At 37.5% G+C, this 16,656-nt stretch overlaps 1 protein-coding gene across 1 annotated transcript in view; it reads left to right on the top strand.

Moving 5' to 3' along the window:
• Positions 1-16,656, top strand: part of SH3TC2 (SH3 domain and tetratricopeptide repeats 2) — an 819,499-nt gene that overhangs the window by 728,326 nt on the left and 74,517 nt on the right. Inside the window, exon 13 of the mRNA XM_044069012.1 lies at positions 6,652-6,832. Coding sequence (XP_043924947.1) covers positions 6,652-6,832 — 181 coding nt within the window. The remainder of the gene's footprint in view (positions 1-6,651; positions 6,833-16,656) is intronic.

The raw sequence follows: 16,656 nt of genomic DNA, 5'->3' as shown, positions 1-16,656 counted from the left end.
ATTTCCTGAAAACCATGGTCACATGATAATCAGAAAAGTCGGAGTTATCAACCCAAATTCCTAGGCTTCTGGCTACATTTTCATTTTATATTGGTGTGTTGTCTATGTAATATGATGAAGGGAGGGGTTGTCTATCACAACTGTTTATACTGCACCTTTTAGCATATATTTTAATCCCATTTTAGCATACCAAGAGTTTATTATGGAGAGTTCATTCTGCAGGGTATGGGTGTCAGGGGGGTAGCTTAACAACAACTCCAGCTTTATTAAGCAGATGTTTTTGCTCGTTTCTTGGGGATCTGAGAAGTAAATAACGAAAATGAGAAGTTCCACCACCAAACCCCGAGGGACACTGATGCCTCACTTTCGTGCATTCTGGTAAGGCACCTGCAGCTTGCACTGTGTAGGTTCTGCCTTTCAATCAGTTGGCCATCCATCTTACCACATATGGATTGATGTTTAAAGCATTTGGCTTCTGTATAATGCCATTACGGGGAATAGTAACCACAACTCAAAATGAGAGATGACAGTGAAAACAAACTGTTAACCAACAAATTCCACTGTAGAAGTCCAATAAACGCTACGAGTTGGAGGAATAAAGGCTGAACACACACAATACACTAACGCTGTCAATATCTCCAATACGTTTTCGTTCACATTTTTTGTGATTTTTTGAGATTTTAGTTGAGAGGGAAATCAGGAAAGGTATTAGTACACATAGATTTTGTTCAAATTTATCCAAGGAAGAGACTGCACTCCTTGAGTTACTTAGGAACAACCGTTCCATTAGAATTATGCAACCTGATAAAGGTGGTGGAACAATTTTGATGGACAGTATAATATACGAGTCCAAGGTAAAAGAACAATTGGACAATGTTAGTAAGTATTCTAGAGCTTCCATTAATGAGGTCAATATAGCTGGGTCTAAAATATATTTGATTATAAATGATCTACTTTTGGAGGATTCCATTAATTTGGATACTTTTAATTTTTTGTACAACAAGAATCCCAGAGTTCCCTCTGTGTTTGGGATTCCCAAGGTACACAAAAATTTTATGGATCCTCCACTTCGTTTGTTTCATCTGAAAGTTCCATTACGGCCCCCTTGGCTAAATTTGTGGATGTAAAATTTAAAAATTTGTCTTTATTGGGACCTGCAGTAACTCAAGGATTCTTGAGACTTCCTTAGGCAGTTGAAACCTGAATACTATAAAGATGGTTTATTATTTGTTACTTTAAATATAGTGAATTTGTTTGGGAGTATCCCTCATGATATAGGCCTTCAATGGTTGGAACAAGCAATGATTTCTGATGGTCACCTTTCCAGTAGTGATTTTAACACTTGTTTATTGTTAATGGAGCTTATTTCGAAAAATAATTACATGTTTTATGAAGGCGAGTTCTACAACCAAATTAGAGGTGTGGCTATGGGGGCCAAATGTGCCCCCACCTATGCTAATATTATTTTATCTTGGTGGGAAAACACATACGTGTTGAATAGTGAGTTTAAAAGTTGTTGGTCCCTTTATAAATGTTTTTTAGATGACATAGTCATTTTTTGGACAGATACCAAGGATAGGTTTTTTGATTTTTTGCATTATTTAAAAAGTACATCACAATTTTTGGAATTTACCCATAGTATTAATCTACATGAGTTAATTTATTTAGATGTACATATTACATTTGATGAAGGTAAATTTATTTCAAAAGTATACAGAAAAAACACCTTTTGAAATTCATACTTACATTTCACCAGTGGTCACCCTTTTTTTTCAGAAAAAGAACCTTATAAAAGGACAACTAGTTAGAATAAGCCGTATGTCGTCTACTGACACAGACTTTTACAATGAATGTAAGTCTGTGTGGCAAATGTTTTTAGAGAGAGGCTATCCCATTCAGTTAATTGAACAAGTTACAACAGAGGTCAAAAATGGTAGAGCAGGTAGATTTGCACCTATATTAGGTGTGGATGTTCTTAGTGATGTTCCTTTTAGTCAATCCAATATTCCAAGTGAATGTCAGTCAGCTTATGTGTTAGATTTTAATGGAGATGCAGGTATTATTAGGAATATTATTACTAAAGAGTGGGAGAAATTCAAGGAAATTTCTGATTTGTCATCCCTTTTTAGGAATGCATTAGCCTTTACATATAGAAAAGAAAGGAACTTTAATTTTTTTTTTGAATATGGCAGTTCCTGTATTAAACATTTCAACACTACCAAAGTAGGGACCTTTAAATGTGGTGTATGCTCTCAGTGTCCCTTTCTCATTAATAATTCTTCTCTAGAATTAATGTGTAGGGACAGAACTCTTTCAAGTAAATGCTTTGCCAATTGTAACACCAGTGGAATTGTTTATCTTGCTTTATGCAAGATATGTAATTAATTTTATATAGGCAAGACAGAAAGGAAATTAAGAACACGTATTTATGAACATATGTACGAAATAAGTAAATCCAATTCTAATAATGCTTTATTTCGACATAAGTCTAATTGTCCCCAAGCTTCTTTCATGTTTTTTGTTTTAGAAGTAGTTCCTAAGGAAATTAGAGGGGGTATGTGGGAAACAAAACTGGAGTATTGTGAGCTTTATTGACAAATTGTTTTAGAAGCCACGAAATTTCCAGGTTTAAATGATATGTTGTCCATTCTTCCAGTTTTAAAAAAAAGATCAGCTAAGTTGTAATGAACTTTGCAGTCCACTAGAGGGCATTTATGTACCATATTTTATAAACTGATTGTAACACAACATTAATTATTTATTATGGTATTATTAGGGTAAATATTAAATGTGTACGTTAGGATTATGTATCTTGTCACTAATTCTTCAATTTTAAATTTTTAGTATAAAACAAATTGTTTCACAGTTTTATAAAAAGTATTAAGAGTTCATGGTTTTAAAATTTGCATATTCATGAGATTTAGACATGCATATTCATGGTTGGAATTGATTAATTGATAAGTAATTCCGATTGGTTCTTATTTCAAACCACTATTTTAAATGTAATATAAAATGAGTTCTTTGTAATTTCTCTGCTTTTTACATTTGATGAAGTGTGAACGAAAACGTATTGGAGATATTTACAGCATTAGTGTAGTGTGTGTGTTCATGCAGGATTTGTACAATAAACCTTTATTCCTCCAACTTGTACCCTTTATTGGACTTCTATAGTGAAATTTGTTGGTTAAGAGATTAATAGTGTCAAAGGCATTAGCAGGGTCTATGTCAGAAGCTCAAATTTTTAGAAACTCGAAATTCATATTGTCGAGATGATATAATCGAGTTTCTGAAAAGTTGAACTTCAAAAAAACAACAAAAATATTTTTTTACGTGCACCCCCACACCCCTGCATATCATATATACCAACTCTGAGATCACACCACAGTGGGGAAAAGGGTAAATTCCCTGATCTGAAATGTACTGCAATCTCCATGCAAAAGCTTTGACTCTTTGAAAACTTGATTATAGCCTCTCAACAATATGAGTTTCAAGTTTCTGAAAACTCAAGCTTCTGATAGTACATTTGCTAGATCCAATATTCTACATGTGCACTGCAAGGTCACTGTCAACAGCCTCCATATCCCTTAAAAAGAAATTTACGAGCTTAAATAGACATAATATTCTGTTTACAAAGCTAAGATGTGCTGGGTCAACTCTTAACAAAATATTTGATTTCACATTTTATATTATCTATAGTATGTTCCATGGTTTTGCTGATGAGACTTGTAAGGTTAATAGGCTATAATTACCCTGATTAGTTGCAATGCGTCCCTAATGGAGGGGCATCACTGCTCTAGTCCACCAGTCATCAGGGGTAAAATTAGTAGTTAAACGTTGGTTAAACTGTTTAAAGAGTGGGTCTGCAAGGGCATGTTTGGCTCTTTTAATTAAGCTGCCAGGTATATTGTCAGGTCCCACTGAGAAAGTATTTTTGGTCTTAATTAGCACTTTCAGTGAATGAACTTTAGACATAATTGGTGAAAAATGGATTCAGATATTTCATGGCTTTGAACAGAAGTCTCAAGGGCAAAATTGGCACTAAATTTGAAAGATCTTGGTAATGGCTATTGGGTCAGAATAGAAGACATCATTATGAGTTCAGAGTAAAGTAGGGTATTGTTTATTAGTTTTCAAACATAGTTAAAAAAGGGTTTATAATCACTTTTGGCTTCAGAGTCCAACCTAAATTCATAGGATTCCTTTGCACCCGAAAGTGTTTTCAGTTTTTTTTTTCAATAATTTTTATTTTTGTTTTACATTTGCAAAAATCATAACCATTCCATATTTACAAAATGACCATATTTGCATATTATACATTGTGGATAAAGTAGAAACATGTAGGTCATACAACATAGCTAATTACAATATATACAAAGATGCTTTCCCAATTAATGTCATTAGTCTAAAAACAGCACATACAAAAATGATACTTCATCCATAATTAAGCTGTGTACTTGTGGGAATACTTCCAGTTCATAAGATATGGTGTACCTGGTGCTTTATGCTAATGAAATGTTATAGGACTATTCCCAGATTGCTCAGGCTTTCATATTTTTGTTTCTTTTGTCCAATACTATTTTATGTGCTAGTAGATGTTTAACAGCAGATTTCTTGAATTCCTCCCAAGAGATACTTACAGGATCTAACCATTTGTGAGCTATATATAGCTTCATTAATAAGAAAATCGTTGTAAGTGGGTTAGCTTGTTTCCCTGAGATGTTGACCGGGAGGATGTGTAAAAGAGTAAATTCCCATGTTAGTGTTGATGCTTGATACCCCATTTTTTGCAGTTGTAACTTAAGGGAATTCCAAAGCTTGAAAACGCATTTACAATTCCAGAATATATGTATTAGGTCTGCAATCTGGTCTTTACAGTGTGGACAGTATGGGGACTTAGTTGCATTGAATTTGTGAAGAATTGCTGGGGTCAGTTTTTCAGGTTTTATTATCCTCAAGAAGAGGGATTTTGGATCTGCTAAAAATGTAAGGATTTTCTTTCTTTTGTTGTACAGTTTATTTATGGTGATAGACACCAGGGTGGTTCATTTTTGAATAGCCCCATGATACTTGGTTCTTATAGGATGGGCTAACTCTATGTATGCCTCTAAATAGGTTCAAAATTCCTTAGTGAAGCTTGTTGCTATATCAATGTCAGGGAAGATGCAGTTATGGGATAATTTTAATATTTCATCCTAGAGTAGATTGAGTTTGGCATGTTTGTAGTCCTTAACTTCAGCGAGGATTAATTGTAGAAGATTTTGAGCATTTTAAGGAAAAGTTTACAAGTTTGTGGTTAGACCACTATGGCAGGAAGTAGTGCAGGAGACTGTCATATCTGAAAGAAGCAGGTTAGGAATGCAACATCTTGTTGTGGGTTTAATTACTAATCACTCAGGACAATTTTATTTATAAAATATATGAATTTTTGGGCATAGCATACAGTGTAGCTATAGGTGTCCCATTTTATTGAAGGGCTGGTAAAGTCACCCAACACAATGGATTATTTCCTTGCAAGTATATCTTTTTAGAAAACTGATTAATCTTACATGCTCAACATGTGAGAGAAAAATATATTATGCATCAAGCTATTAGTTGATAATTAAAAAAAAATATATATATATATATATATATATATATATATATATATATATATATATATATATATATATATATAAATGCACATTTAAAATTCCTTTTGCTATATTTGTTGATACACGCCACTCAGGGATTTTACAGATTCCTAACTAAAAAGATCAACAGCTTCAAGACCCTTGTTATTCTGACAAACAGTCTGTTGACAAATGACCTAGTACTTACTTCTACAGCTATGAACCTGGTACATTTTTATTAAAGCAGTAGCCTTCTTTTCTATCATACCTTATAAGATGTTGCAATCATTTCAGTCCTTAAGCCCCCCCCCCCCCCGAAGACAGTGAGAAAATCCTAGTATTCAACATTGTCCCATAAAATGGAAAGGTATGCACATTTGTAATGCTTTTTAGTCCACAGCCATTCTAAACGTTAGCACACATTATCTTCTGTGTTTTGCATTTTTGTCATTCATCGCACATTATGTCATATATTCCATGAATGAAATGCTGAAAGATTTTTTTAGCAAGTATTTAAATCAATAGCAGTCAAGTAGTCTACATAATGTGACATTGTGAACAGACAACTGTTTAGGGACTTGAACCTGCAGAGCCTATTGATTCATAAACTGGCAATGTTAAGCATAGAAGAGATCATATCGAGAGTAAGTGGCAGTCTGTCTTATGATCACAAGCACAACTGTAATTTATTTTAAGAAGGCACGTTTTCAAGTTTTTCAATGGACAAAGATAAAAATTAAAGCTTTTAAATGTTTCCCTATGTATCCATTATCTGGACTCTCCCTTCAGTTGTGTTTTCATGCCAGGAGATGGGGACAAAAGAATGACCCTACTGGGGGACAAAGGGCTTGCTGGTTGTGACTGTGTGTGTGTGTGTGTGTGTGTGTGTGTGTGTGTGTGTGTGTGTGTGTGTGTGTGTGTGTGTGTATGTGTGGTGGGTGCACCAGATACTACTTTTTAGATAACTTGAAGTCCTCATGGCTATGACTTTGCAATACTGCGATATACTTCATTTTAGTTTTGTTTATTTAAATCTGCCCAGGTCAGATTCAAGCGACAAAAAGTCTTTGCCACTTCTATAGAAGGATTGTCCCTAGCTATGGGCCATGCATTGCCTATCATGAACACTGGATGGCACTGTCGCGTCAGCTGGAGGATAAGGAAACAGAGGAGAAACTCTTGGAAACTCTCAGCCACTTCTACAGGGCTTTGAACACAGACAAGTGAGTAAGGCAAGCCAAGTTTTTTTGTTTTTATCATCTTGGGAATTTTTAATTATCAGTCTCACCCTCTAGATAAATAATATATAAAACTGTTTCCCTCTGATAGAGTAATTTATTGGAATATGTTGCTCTTCAGCTACACATTACAAGGAATGAATAGGTCATTACTGAATATGCAGTTGTTGATATGCAGTCTATATATCCATTTTCCCTGGCCTACATCCATACTGAAAGGACAGTGACGCTTATGCTAAGTGTTTTCCTTGGACTATGCTTATACTGATTCTGATGCTTGCAGTAAGTGTCATGAAATCTGTCAGCTTTTTTTGTACTGACATCTTTTTCTGAAGTACACCCCACACCAAATTTCTTCCCATGTGAACTCAGGATGCTATTACTGTACCCATTTGGGTTTAATTGACTTATTGGCAGTGCCATAATGAAAATCTTGTGTTGTCATTAAAAGCTGCATAGTTTTCTTAACTTTTTATTTTTGTGTAGATCAGAACAAGTAATAATACATATTGTGAAAGATACGCATTGTCAATGAGTTACTATCCTGAAAATATTTGATGTGTGGAGGCTGGCAGCAGGTTTAACAAATCATCACACTATATTCTGTACTACAGACTAAACATAGATCTGAGAAGGGGCCAGATTTCATCAAAGACAAAAAAAAAGTTACAACTCTTCTTGCATCACCACACACATATACACAACCTACACACATGCTCTCACACAAATGTAGCACTTTCCATACAGTTATTAAGTTTACATTTCAGCTGGCATGTGTGTTTTGAAGAGAGTCTGATATTTCGCTGAATATTCGGAGCTGGTTTCCACACTTACATCAGAGGGTTGTAAAAACAAAGGGAAGAAGCGATGTGCTGAAAAGTATACTTCATAAATAACTTTACTTATTCCATAGAATTTTAACACCATCCTCCATTCACCCTTGCATAACTCAAAAAGTACTTTTATAGTCAATTTTTGTCATCACATTAACTGATTCCAAAGTAAAATGCCAGCCTGACTAGTTACGGCACTATTTCCTACCACCTTCAGCCATAATTTGAATATGGTCATGTTGTCTTATCTTGTTCCTCTTCCAGGGTATTATTGTACCTTTTTTCCACCTAACATACAGTAGTACCACATGTTTTAGTGATATGGCATTACTTAAACTATTCCTCAAGCTGTCTCATAAAAGAGAAGCCCTGAGAAACTAAACAAGTAAGCTTCAGCTATGAGTTATAGACACTTTCTGCCTTACAAAACACTGTTAGAAACATATGCATTCACTTCCTCAGTCAGCTTATACGGATTTTCTATAATTGCTCATTTTTATTTTGGACAGATTTCTCCTGAGGAAGAAAAGGTTAATCACATAACAGATAGCCTTAATCTGTGCTTGACAGGATTTGAAATCATTCTGTTCCATTTGCTGTACATGTAAATGTGTGCGCAAACTCTTTGTCATTTACAGGCTGATTTATTCTTGATTTTAGCTTTGCTTCAGTCAAAATTCTGCTTGACATTGCAGCTGGTAACAAATTAAAATGCTTCACATTACTGTCAGCTTTAAGAAGTGTTAACCAGAAAACTGACTCAGGTGGCACATCTCATTTCTATGCAAAGTAACCTGGTTAAATAGGGAATGCGTTCTGGCATTAAATAAAACAAGAGCTGAACTCTGAATCAAAAGCACATTTCTTTTCCAAGTTTTACTAAAGAAAATATATCTTTGGAAGGAGTGATACACAGCTTATGTTAAAATATTAGAATCAGCATTTCTTTGACTGCTAAAACGGTTGTTTGCATCTGATGAGGAAAACTGCAGAATAACATTGCACTACAATGAAGTGGAATGTTTTCCAAGCTACAGATTAATGTAACACGTGTGCACAAAACGGCATGAAAAGCACCACTACATATTTTGTGATACCTTTTTTTACTCATACAGCGGTAGCATTGTTGCCTCACAACAAGAGGTACTCCCGTTCGATTCTCAGCTAGTGTGTGGGGAGTGCCTTCTGTGTGGAGTCTGCATGTCCTCCCTGCGGGTCGAGTGGCATTCCAAAAGACATGCGTGAATGGGCGTGCCTTCGTTGAAGGTTGGGCGTCGAGCTGGCAACTCAGCACCGTGAAAATCTACTGCCAATCATTAGCGGGCCGGAGTTCCGCTGTGGCGACCCCTAACCGGGAAAAGCCGAAAGACAACAACATAATAAATGAGGTACACATTTCATGTTTGTTAATGACCTTACAGAAAATGTGTCAATAGATCTGTGGAACTAAATGTCTGATGATCATAGTGTATCCCCCAAGAAAATTAAGATTTTACCTTTTAGCAATTACTTTTTTTTCTGTTTGAACTTCAAGTGGTATGTTAAGCAAATGGTATCTAGATAACAAACTTTACATTAAACCTGAACTCCGTTCTGAGACAAATGCACCGATTTCAGTCTCTGTCCTTCACTGGCATCTTACCTTTGATGCTTGTACCCCATCCTGACAGTTGTAGTCAAAGACGCGGTCAATTCCCAGCCAATCTGCTATCATATGTAGCCAGCTGAAGTAAACAATCAAATGTTTCAGAAAGTGTGTCTTTACCAATCAAAGCATTTGTCATGCTCAGGCATTATACCATGTTCCTTGAAGATGTTCATCATATTGATCACTGCTGCTATATGGGTTATATCCTGCCAAGGATATAATGGCTGACCAGCTTCCAAAGCTTTAGGACACCTTCCACTTGCTCAAACTGTAAACTCAAGCTGAGCTTACTAAGACAAGTGTGGGTGCAAAGCCCTTCAGAGCTTCAGCACTGCCGAGGAGTATGCTGCTCTGAGGCTTCTGGGGATTGACAGCTGACTTGTGCTTTCCTTAGCTGGACAGATAAGTTCCCATTGGGGGAAAACCTTCCATTTTCTTAAATTTATTGGCATTTTTTTTTTTACTTTCATCTTCAAGAAAGATGTTTTAAAGCTAGGAGTGTTGCGTTTTAATGGTCTGTCTTGAGACTGTAGCATACTTTTTAAATGGAGCACTCGTTTTTTTTCTGTCAGTGTGAAAATAGCGTTAATAACCTGAAAACATATTTTCTTTGGAGAAATTGTGTTTATGTTTCCTTGGTGGGACTATCAGAATGTTTGAAAGTTCTTTTTACTGTGTTTTGTCTGTTAAAAAAGTAACTTTTATTGACTGGTACTTTTACTGGCATTTGCTGCTTGTTTTCCCTTGGAAAGAGGCACTATTTTTGGCTTGACCATGGAGCAGAATACAGATATCAGTCTGTCCTTCTTCCAGCCACAAAAAGAAAACAAGTTAAGTAAACAGCCTTTACCATCGCAGCAGATTAGTGATTTGCCTCAGCAACAGGTGGGTGACTTTGTTGTACCTCAGTCCACTCATGTTTTACCCCGGATCCCTCTGGTGAAGCACCTACAACCACTATGGACCAGGTGTTAGCCACATTCTCTACAGCTGTTGGAGGCCCCTCAATGGCCAAGGGAAAGCCACTGTTGTTGGTCCTTGGAGAGGGAACAGGGAATGTTTACCTGTTGTTCCAGAATGTACTGCCCATCCCTAGGGAAGCAGCTGCTGCCATTAGTAACACATTTTGCCCCATTTTCCTATAAAAAAGAAACATTTATCCTTCTTGTAAAGTAATTTCTTGTAAATGAAAGATGGATTCCTCTTTTCTTGAAGAGATACGAGATTCTGAATCTGAACAGGAAGATGCAAGGACAAATTCAGGATTTTTCCTTAGGTTTCTGATTCAGACTCAGAGAAGAGCTCAGTTTCTGATCATATGATCATAGGAAGTTACTAGGCTATTGGCCCTGAGGCCATTACAAGCCTAGCCAAGAATTTAGCCCATGTTCTAACATGTCAACACCCTATGCCACTGTCCAGGAGGGACACAGTTGGAATCCCAGGGATGTATTTTTTGTTCCCCATCCAGTTTGCATTTAAAAAGTGTTAATGAGGTACTCTGCATGACGTGGAGAGGGAGTCTATTCCACAAAAGGGGGAGTATCTGCGACACAAATCTGTCCCGCCAACAAATCCTATTGATGTCACAGACCAGGTTGAGGTCATGCATGCAGGTTACTCAAGTGGAGCTTGACTTGCAGATATACAGCAGTCCCATCAAGGTGGGGTCTGAGATTGCTTTGTATGCCATACAGAGGTCACCTCTGAGGAGTCTGTAAGAGACTGAGTAGAGGGACAGTGCCTTTAGCCTATCCATGTAGGGTAGATATTTGAGGCCCTGGATTCTCCTGGTGAGGAACCTCTGGTCTCTCCAGCTGCTGCATGTGCTTTGTAAGGTACATGCCGAAAGGGGCATTGTACTCAATAATGGGTCTTTTAAGGGAAGAATACAGTGATGTTATGACCACCTTGTCCCTGGATGAGATACCCTTACTAATGAGGTGGGCCATGTAAAAAGCTTTCTGTACAACAGAGGCAATATAGTGGCCAGCCAAAAGTCAGTTTGCTATTAACCAGGCTGCCCAAGTATCTCACAACTAATTGTGTGCTTAGGGTCTTATTATTAATGTGATCATTTTTGGGGACGTCACTCTCCCCATAGGGGATGATTATGCATTTTTTGCCATTCATAACTATATACACATAACTACTACTGGCTATAACATCATAAGACTAGACAGACTGAATAAAAGAGGTGGTGGTGTCACCAATATATTTAAAGACACCTTCAAAATTGAACAATTAAACTGTGCCCCACCCAACCTACCCAACTCTGAAATCCTAACAACATACCTTGAAATAAACCCAAACAAGTCTATAATTATCATAACCGCCTATCTCCCCCCTGACAACAATGTACCCACCGTTGAAAATCTACTTTCTTGGGCAGCATCAAATTTCAACCAAGAAACTACAATCCCAGGTGATTTCAATAGATTGGCACTTCTGCACATCCAGAAACCCCTCCTACTTCCTAAACCTTTCAATTTCACCCAAACCATATCCTCTCCAACTCAAATAGACAAACATTCCAAAAGGCAGTCAACATTAGATTGGATGCTAACTAACAAACCTAACAAAAGCTACCCAGCTGGCTGCCTTCTGGATTCCCTCAGTGACCACTGCTGAACCTTCCTCTACAGATAACTAGTCCACACTCAAACCAACATAATATATAAATGTATCTGTAGCAAGAGAAATTTCTCCCTCTCCACTTTTAACCTGCTACTTCAATAAAGCGACTGATCACCACTTAGAAGTCTCCCTCTTGATCTGGCTGTTCAGTACTTCAACAATACTTTTCTTAATGTACTAAACAATCTTGCATCCACTAGAAAAATTGGACCAAAACCTAAACACCTGTCCTGGCTAACAAGACACTAAATTACTACTCAAACAAAGATACAGGGCTTGGTTAGCTTATCACACCACCAAAGATAGAATAAACATCTTCACATATCAACAACTCCGAAATCTGTCTAAGAAAAAATAAAATCTGGCAAACAAAACTACTTCCAAACATGTCAACAAAAACATCAAAACAACCCCCCCAAAATTCTTGAAAAACATTAACAATCTCCTCAGCCCTAGCTATATCCCAACCCCCTCCACCAGTCATCTCAAATGTTACTGACCCTATTGTAACACAATTCAACTCACACTTTATATATACAATCACCTCACTGCTGGGTAACCAGCCAGATCAACCTCTGTCTATCCCCACATCCTCCTCAGGCTCCCCTAACCCACTAACATTTATCCCTGTTCAGACTAGCTACATAAAATCACTCATTTCCAAGCTTAAATCCTGCTGTCTAGCAGCATACCAACTACCCAATGAATTGCTTAAAATTGCCGCCCCGCAAGTCTACCCCATATCTGTCCTGATCAACCACTCCATTGTAGAGCAATACATCCCCTGTCTCTGGAAAATGTCTCGTATCATTCCTATCCACAAAGGCGGACTTTCTAAAGAACTAACCATGTTCTGTCCCATAGCCATCCTCTCTCCTCTTGCTAAAATTTTAGAAAAATGCATTCACAACCAGCTCCTTAACCACCTCCTCAATCACAACCTCCTTTCCTCCTCACAACATGACTTTAGACCAAAACATTGCACTAGTACTGCCCTTCTGTCTTTCACTAACACCATCCAACATCTCATAAATGAAGGCCAACTTGTCTCATCCATTTTCCTTGATATGTCAAAAGCCTTTGACACCATATCCCACCAAATACTTCTCAATGAACTCTCATCCTATGGCCTCAGTTCATCAGCTCTATCCTGGTTCCATAGCTATCTTTCCAACTGACAGCAAGCTACCAAATGGGAAAACAGTCTTTCCCCCTTACTCTCCATCTCTGTTGAGGTCCCCCAGGGTTCTATACTAGGACCTATATTCTTTACAATATTTACAAATAACCTCAGCTCTGCAACACAACTAGCTTCCATTGTCCAGTACTCTGACAATTCCACACTTATATGCTCAGCCCTCACTCCCCAGGAACTCCAAATAAAAATGTAAACCTCTTTTCAAGATATAGAAAAATACCCTGGAGAACATCAACTTATACTAAACCCAAACAAAACTAAGATAATAGTTTTCAGAAATAACAAACCCAAATCACGCCAGCCCCCTCTAACAATACTCTCCTCAAACAGAACCAATAAAAAACTCACAAGCCAAACCAAACTTCTGGGCATAATAATAGATGATAACCTAACATTTGACAGACATATTTCCCTCACTATCAAAAAAGTCCACTCCAAAATAGGCGCCCTCTATAGAGCCAAACAATACCATACAGAAAATGCCAAACTAGCCACTGCTTGCTCACAACTACTTTCCACCCTCATTTATGGATCCCAAATATATACTAACCTGCGAAAAACTGACCTAAATAACCTAGAATCCTGCTACAACAAAATCACTAAATTTGCTATTGGACAAACATGTAGAACCCACCACTGCACCATACTTTTCCAACTCATCTGGCTAGAACTCACTAACCTTCTATCACTCAACCAGCTGACCATAGCCCACAAAATAATCCACCTACCCAATGACTGCCCTGCACTTTCTAACCTAATCCAACCAAATTTACATCTGAGATCACTTAGATCTTCAAACAAACTAATGCATTCAACCCCACAACTCTCATGGCACCTCCCTCTACTCTTACAAAATTACCAAGCTCTGGAATACTCTTCCTCAACCCATAGCAAAAAATCCTAACTATCATGAGTTCAAACAACTCCTAAAAGAAATCTAGCAAATCATTGGCTTTGCACCTTACATACTCCTGGCTAAGTCTACCCTCTCCCTGACTATAACCCCTAGTTCTGCTAATCTCTAGCTGTTAACCCAGTGGCTTCTGTTCTCACCACCTGACTAACTTTTTACAGTTTTCTGTCAGCAGATATATCTTTGCTAGAGGTCCTAGGCAATCTTACTGATCTTATATTTGTAACCAAGTCTACCACTGTTAAATGTCCTGTATATAATATGTTTCCTTAATCTCTGTATGTCCATGTATACTGTTACCGCTACTGTATTTGTCTTTGACAGTAATTAATATTGCCAGTATAATCACACTGTTACTATGGCCAAACACTTAATTTTTTCCAATATTCTCAGTATTGTAGTCGTATTAGTTTCACTAGCATTTATTTTTGCCATTATTGTTAGTATGTTTAGTATTATTAGTTTCTGTAACTTTAAACTATAAACTGTACAACTGGAGCTTTTCTCTCCGGGTCTCTGCTGAAAATGGGCTTCTGGTCCAACTGGACATTACCTAGTAAACAAATGCAATAAATAAATAAATTCAGTTTGTTGCCATGTTTCTGGCACCAGTCATTTTTTCGGATGACACCCTCTTGGAGGATGCCCACATCACTAGAGGAACTGATGACGGCACCCAGCTTGCAGTCATCTGCAAACTTCATCAGCCATAGCCCACTGGTTTTGGCCTGCACCTCAGAAAAGTATATCCCAAACAACAGAGGGCCCAAGACCAATCCCTGGGGTACACTGCTCATTACGGGTGTACTGCTTGAGGTGGCTTCCCCTATTTTGACTAAGTGGGTTCTATCTGGTAACATATGGATTGATGCCTAGTTGAGAGAGTTTATCTATTATACCAGAGTGGGGAATAGTATCAAAGGCTTTGTCCAGGTCAAGGTAGGCGGTGTGCACCGTCTTCCCCTCATCCATGACTTTGATGACTGTCTCAAAGAAGTCGACCAAATTTAACAGGCATGACTTCCTCTTGACAAAACCAAATTGTGTGGGATCAAGTGTTTGCAGGTTGCTAGTTACCTTGTTAATGAGGCCCATGATAATCTGCTCCATGGCCTTGCAGATCAGGGTAGTTAGGCTGATGGGTGTATAATTTCCTGGATCGGTGGATACTGCACCTTTGTGCAAAGGGATGATAGTGGCTGTCCACTTGGGTTGGATGAAGCTAGTACTCAGGCTTTGGTTGAATAGGGGGATCTATATTGTAACATTGAAGTTGTAAAACATTGAATTTTATAATATCGAGCCAACTACATTGAAGGATGAAAATAGCGAAGCCCCAGAACATCGAATTCTTACCTAGGGCAAGATTTCGGTGGGCCGTTCCATGGCTTTGCCATTTCCTCCACTGTGGTGCGATAGTTATGGACCTTAGGGTTAGGGTGTGGGTTAAGGTTAGTGGATAGATAGGAATGTATGTACAGTTTAGTGTAGGGTTAGTAGTAGGGTTTTGTTAAGTGTATGTGTGTGTATTTATTAGTTTGTGTATAGTTTCGTAGGGTAAGTGTGCAATAGTTACAGACCTTAGGGTTAGGGTGCGGGTTAAGGTAAGTGGATAGATAGGAATGTATGTACGGTTTAGTGTAGGGTTAAAAGTGGGGTTTTGTTAAGTGTATGTAGTTTATTTACTTTGGTGTGGTTGTGTTGTGTGTATGTTTCTCCGAACAGTGAATTTTTTTCCCCTGGGAAAAAATTCACTATTCTGATATTCTGAGTGTTCGATGTTAACATATTTTGAAATTCCAAATTTGAGCTTATGGTGTTTGATATTTTGGAATTTCGAATATATGATATAGACCCCAATAGGGTTCCTAATGGTGCTGCAAGTTCCTGCCTGAGTTCATGTAGGATGCAGCCTGGAATGTTCTGGGGTCTCATGGAGGCTGTATATTTTGCCTTTGAGAGGGCAGTGATGACTTGCTCCCTAGAGATAGGGGGAGGGGGGCAAGTACTGGAGATGTCCTGATTTACGGGTTGCTGTGAGGTGATAATGCTAACCACTGTACAAGTGCACCTGCTGTTCTGGATGTACTCATTGTTGGCTACGCATGAAAATAACATTTGCCTTCGACAAAAATATTCAGTATTTATAATACTAAAAAAAAAAACTTCAACTACTACACTTTAATATTCTGTCACTTTTCTTTTTCTCTTTTCTTTTCCCTATCTAATTTTTGTCTGAAGGATTACATTACCTACCTAACAAATACTAGAATCTTTTCACATATTTCGTACATACCTTTATTGCCTTGGCTTCAGCTTACTTGATTTATCACATTAAATATCACAAAAATTTTTGAATAAATATTCATCTAGAATCTAGAATTTTACATAATCAACTGCTTACCTCTCTGCACTCAGTTAAACTCACAAGATGTTATATGAACATTAAATCATATATTATTTTCCTAGGCTACTAACTTTCACCTGTCCCTTACTGTTTATAATACTGCTTGTTTTATTTCAAGTCATTGATTTTTCTTCATCTCTCATTAGTGAATTGTTTTGTGAAAGTAAATTTCT

The sequence above is a fragment of the Protopterus annectens genome, chromosome 4.part0, assembly GCF_019279795.1.
Source record: "Protopterus annectens isolate FY-2018-M chromosome 4.part0, PAN1.0, whole genome shotgun sequence".
Lineage (NCBI taxonomy): Eukaryota > Metazoa > Chordata > Ceratodontiformes > Protopteridae > Protopterus > Protopterus annectens.
The sequence above is the reverse complement of the archived record's forward strand: the minus strand, read 5'-3'. Positions and strand labels throughout refer to the sequence as shown.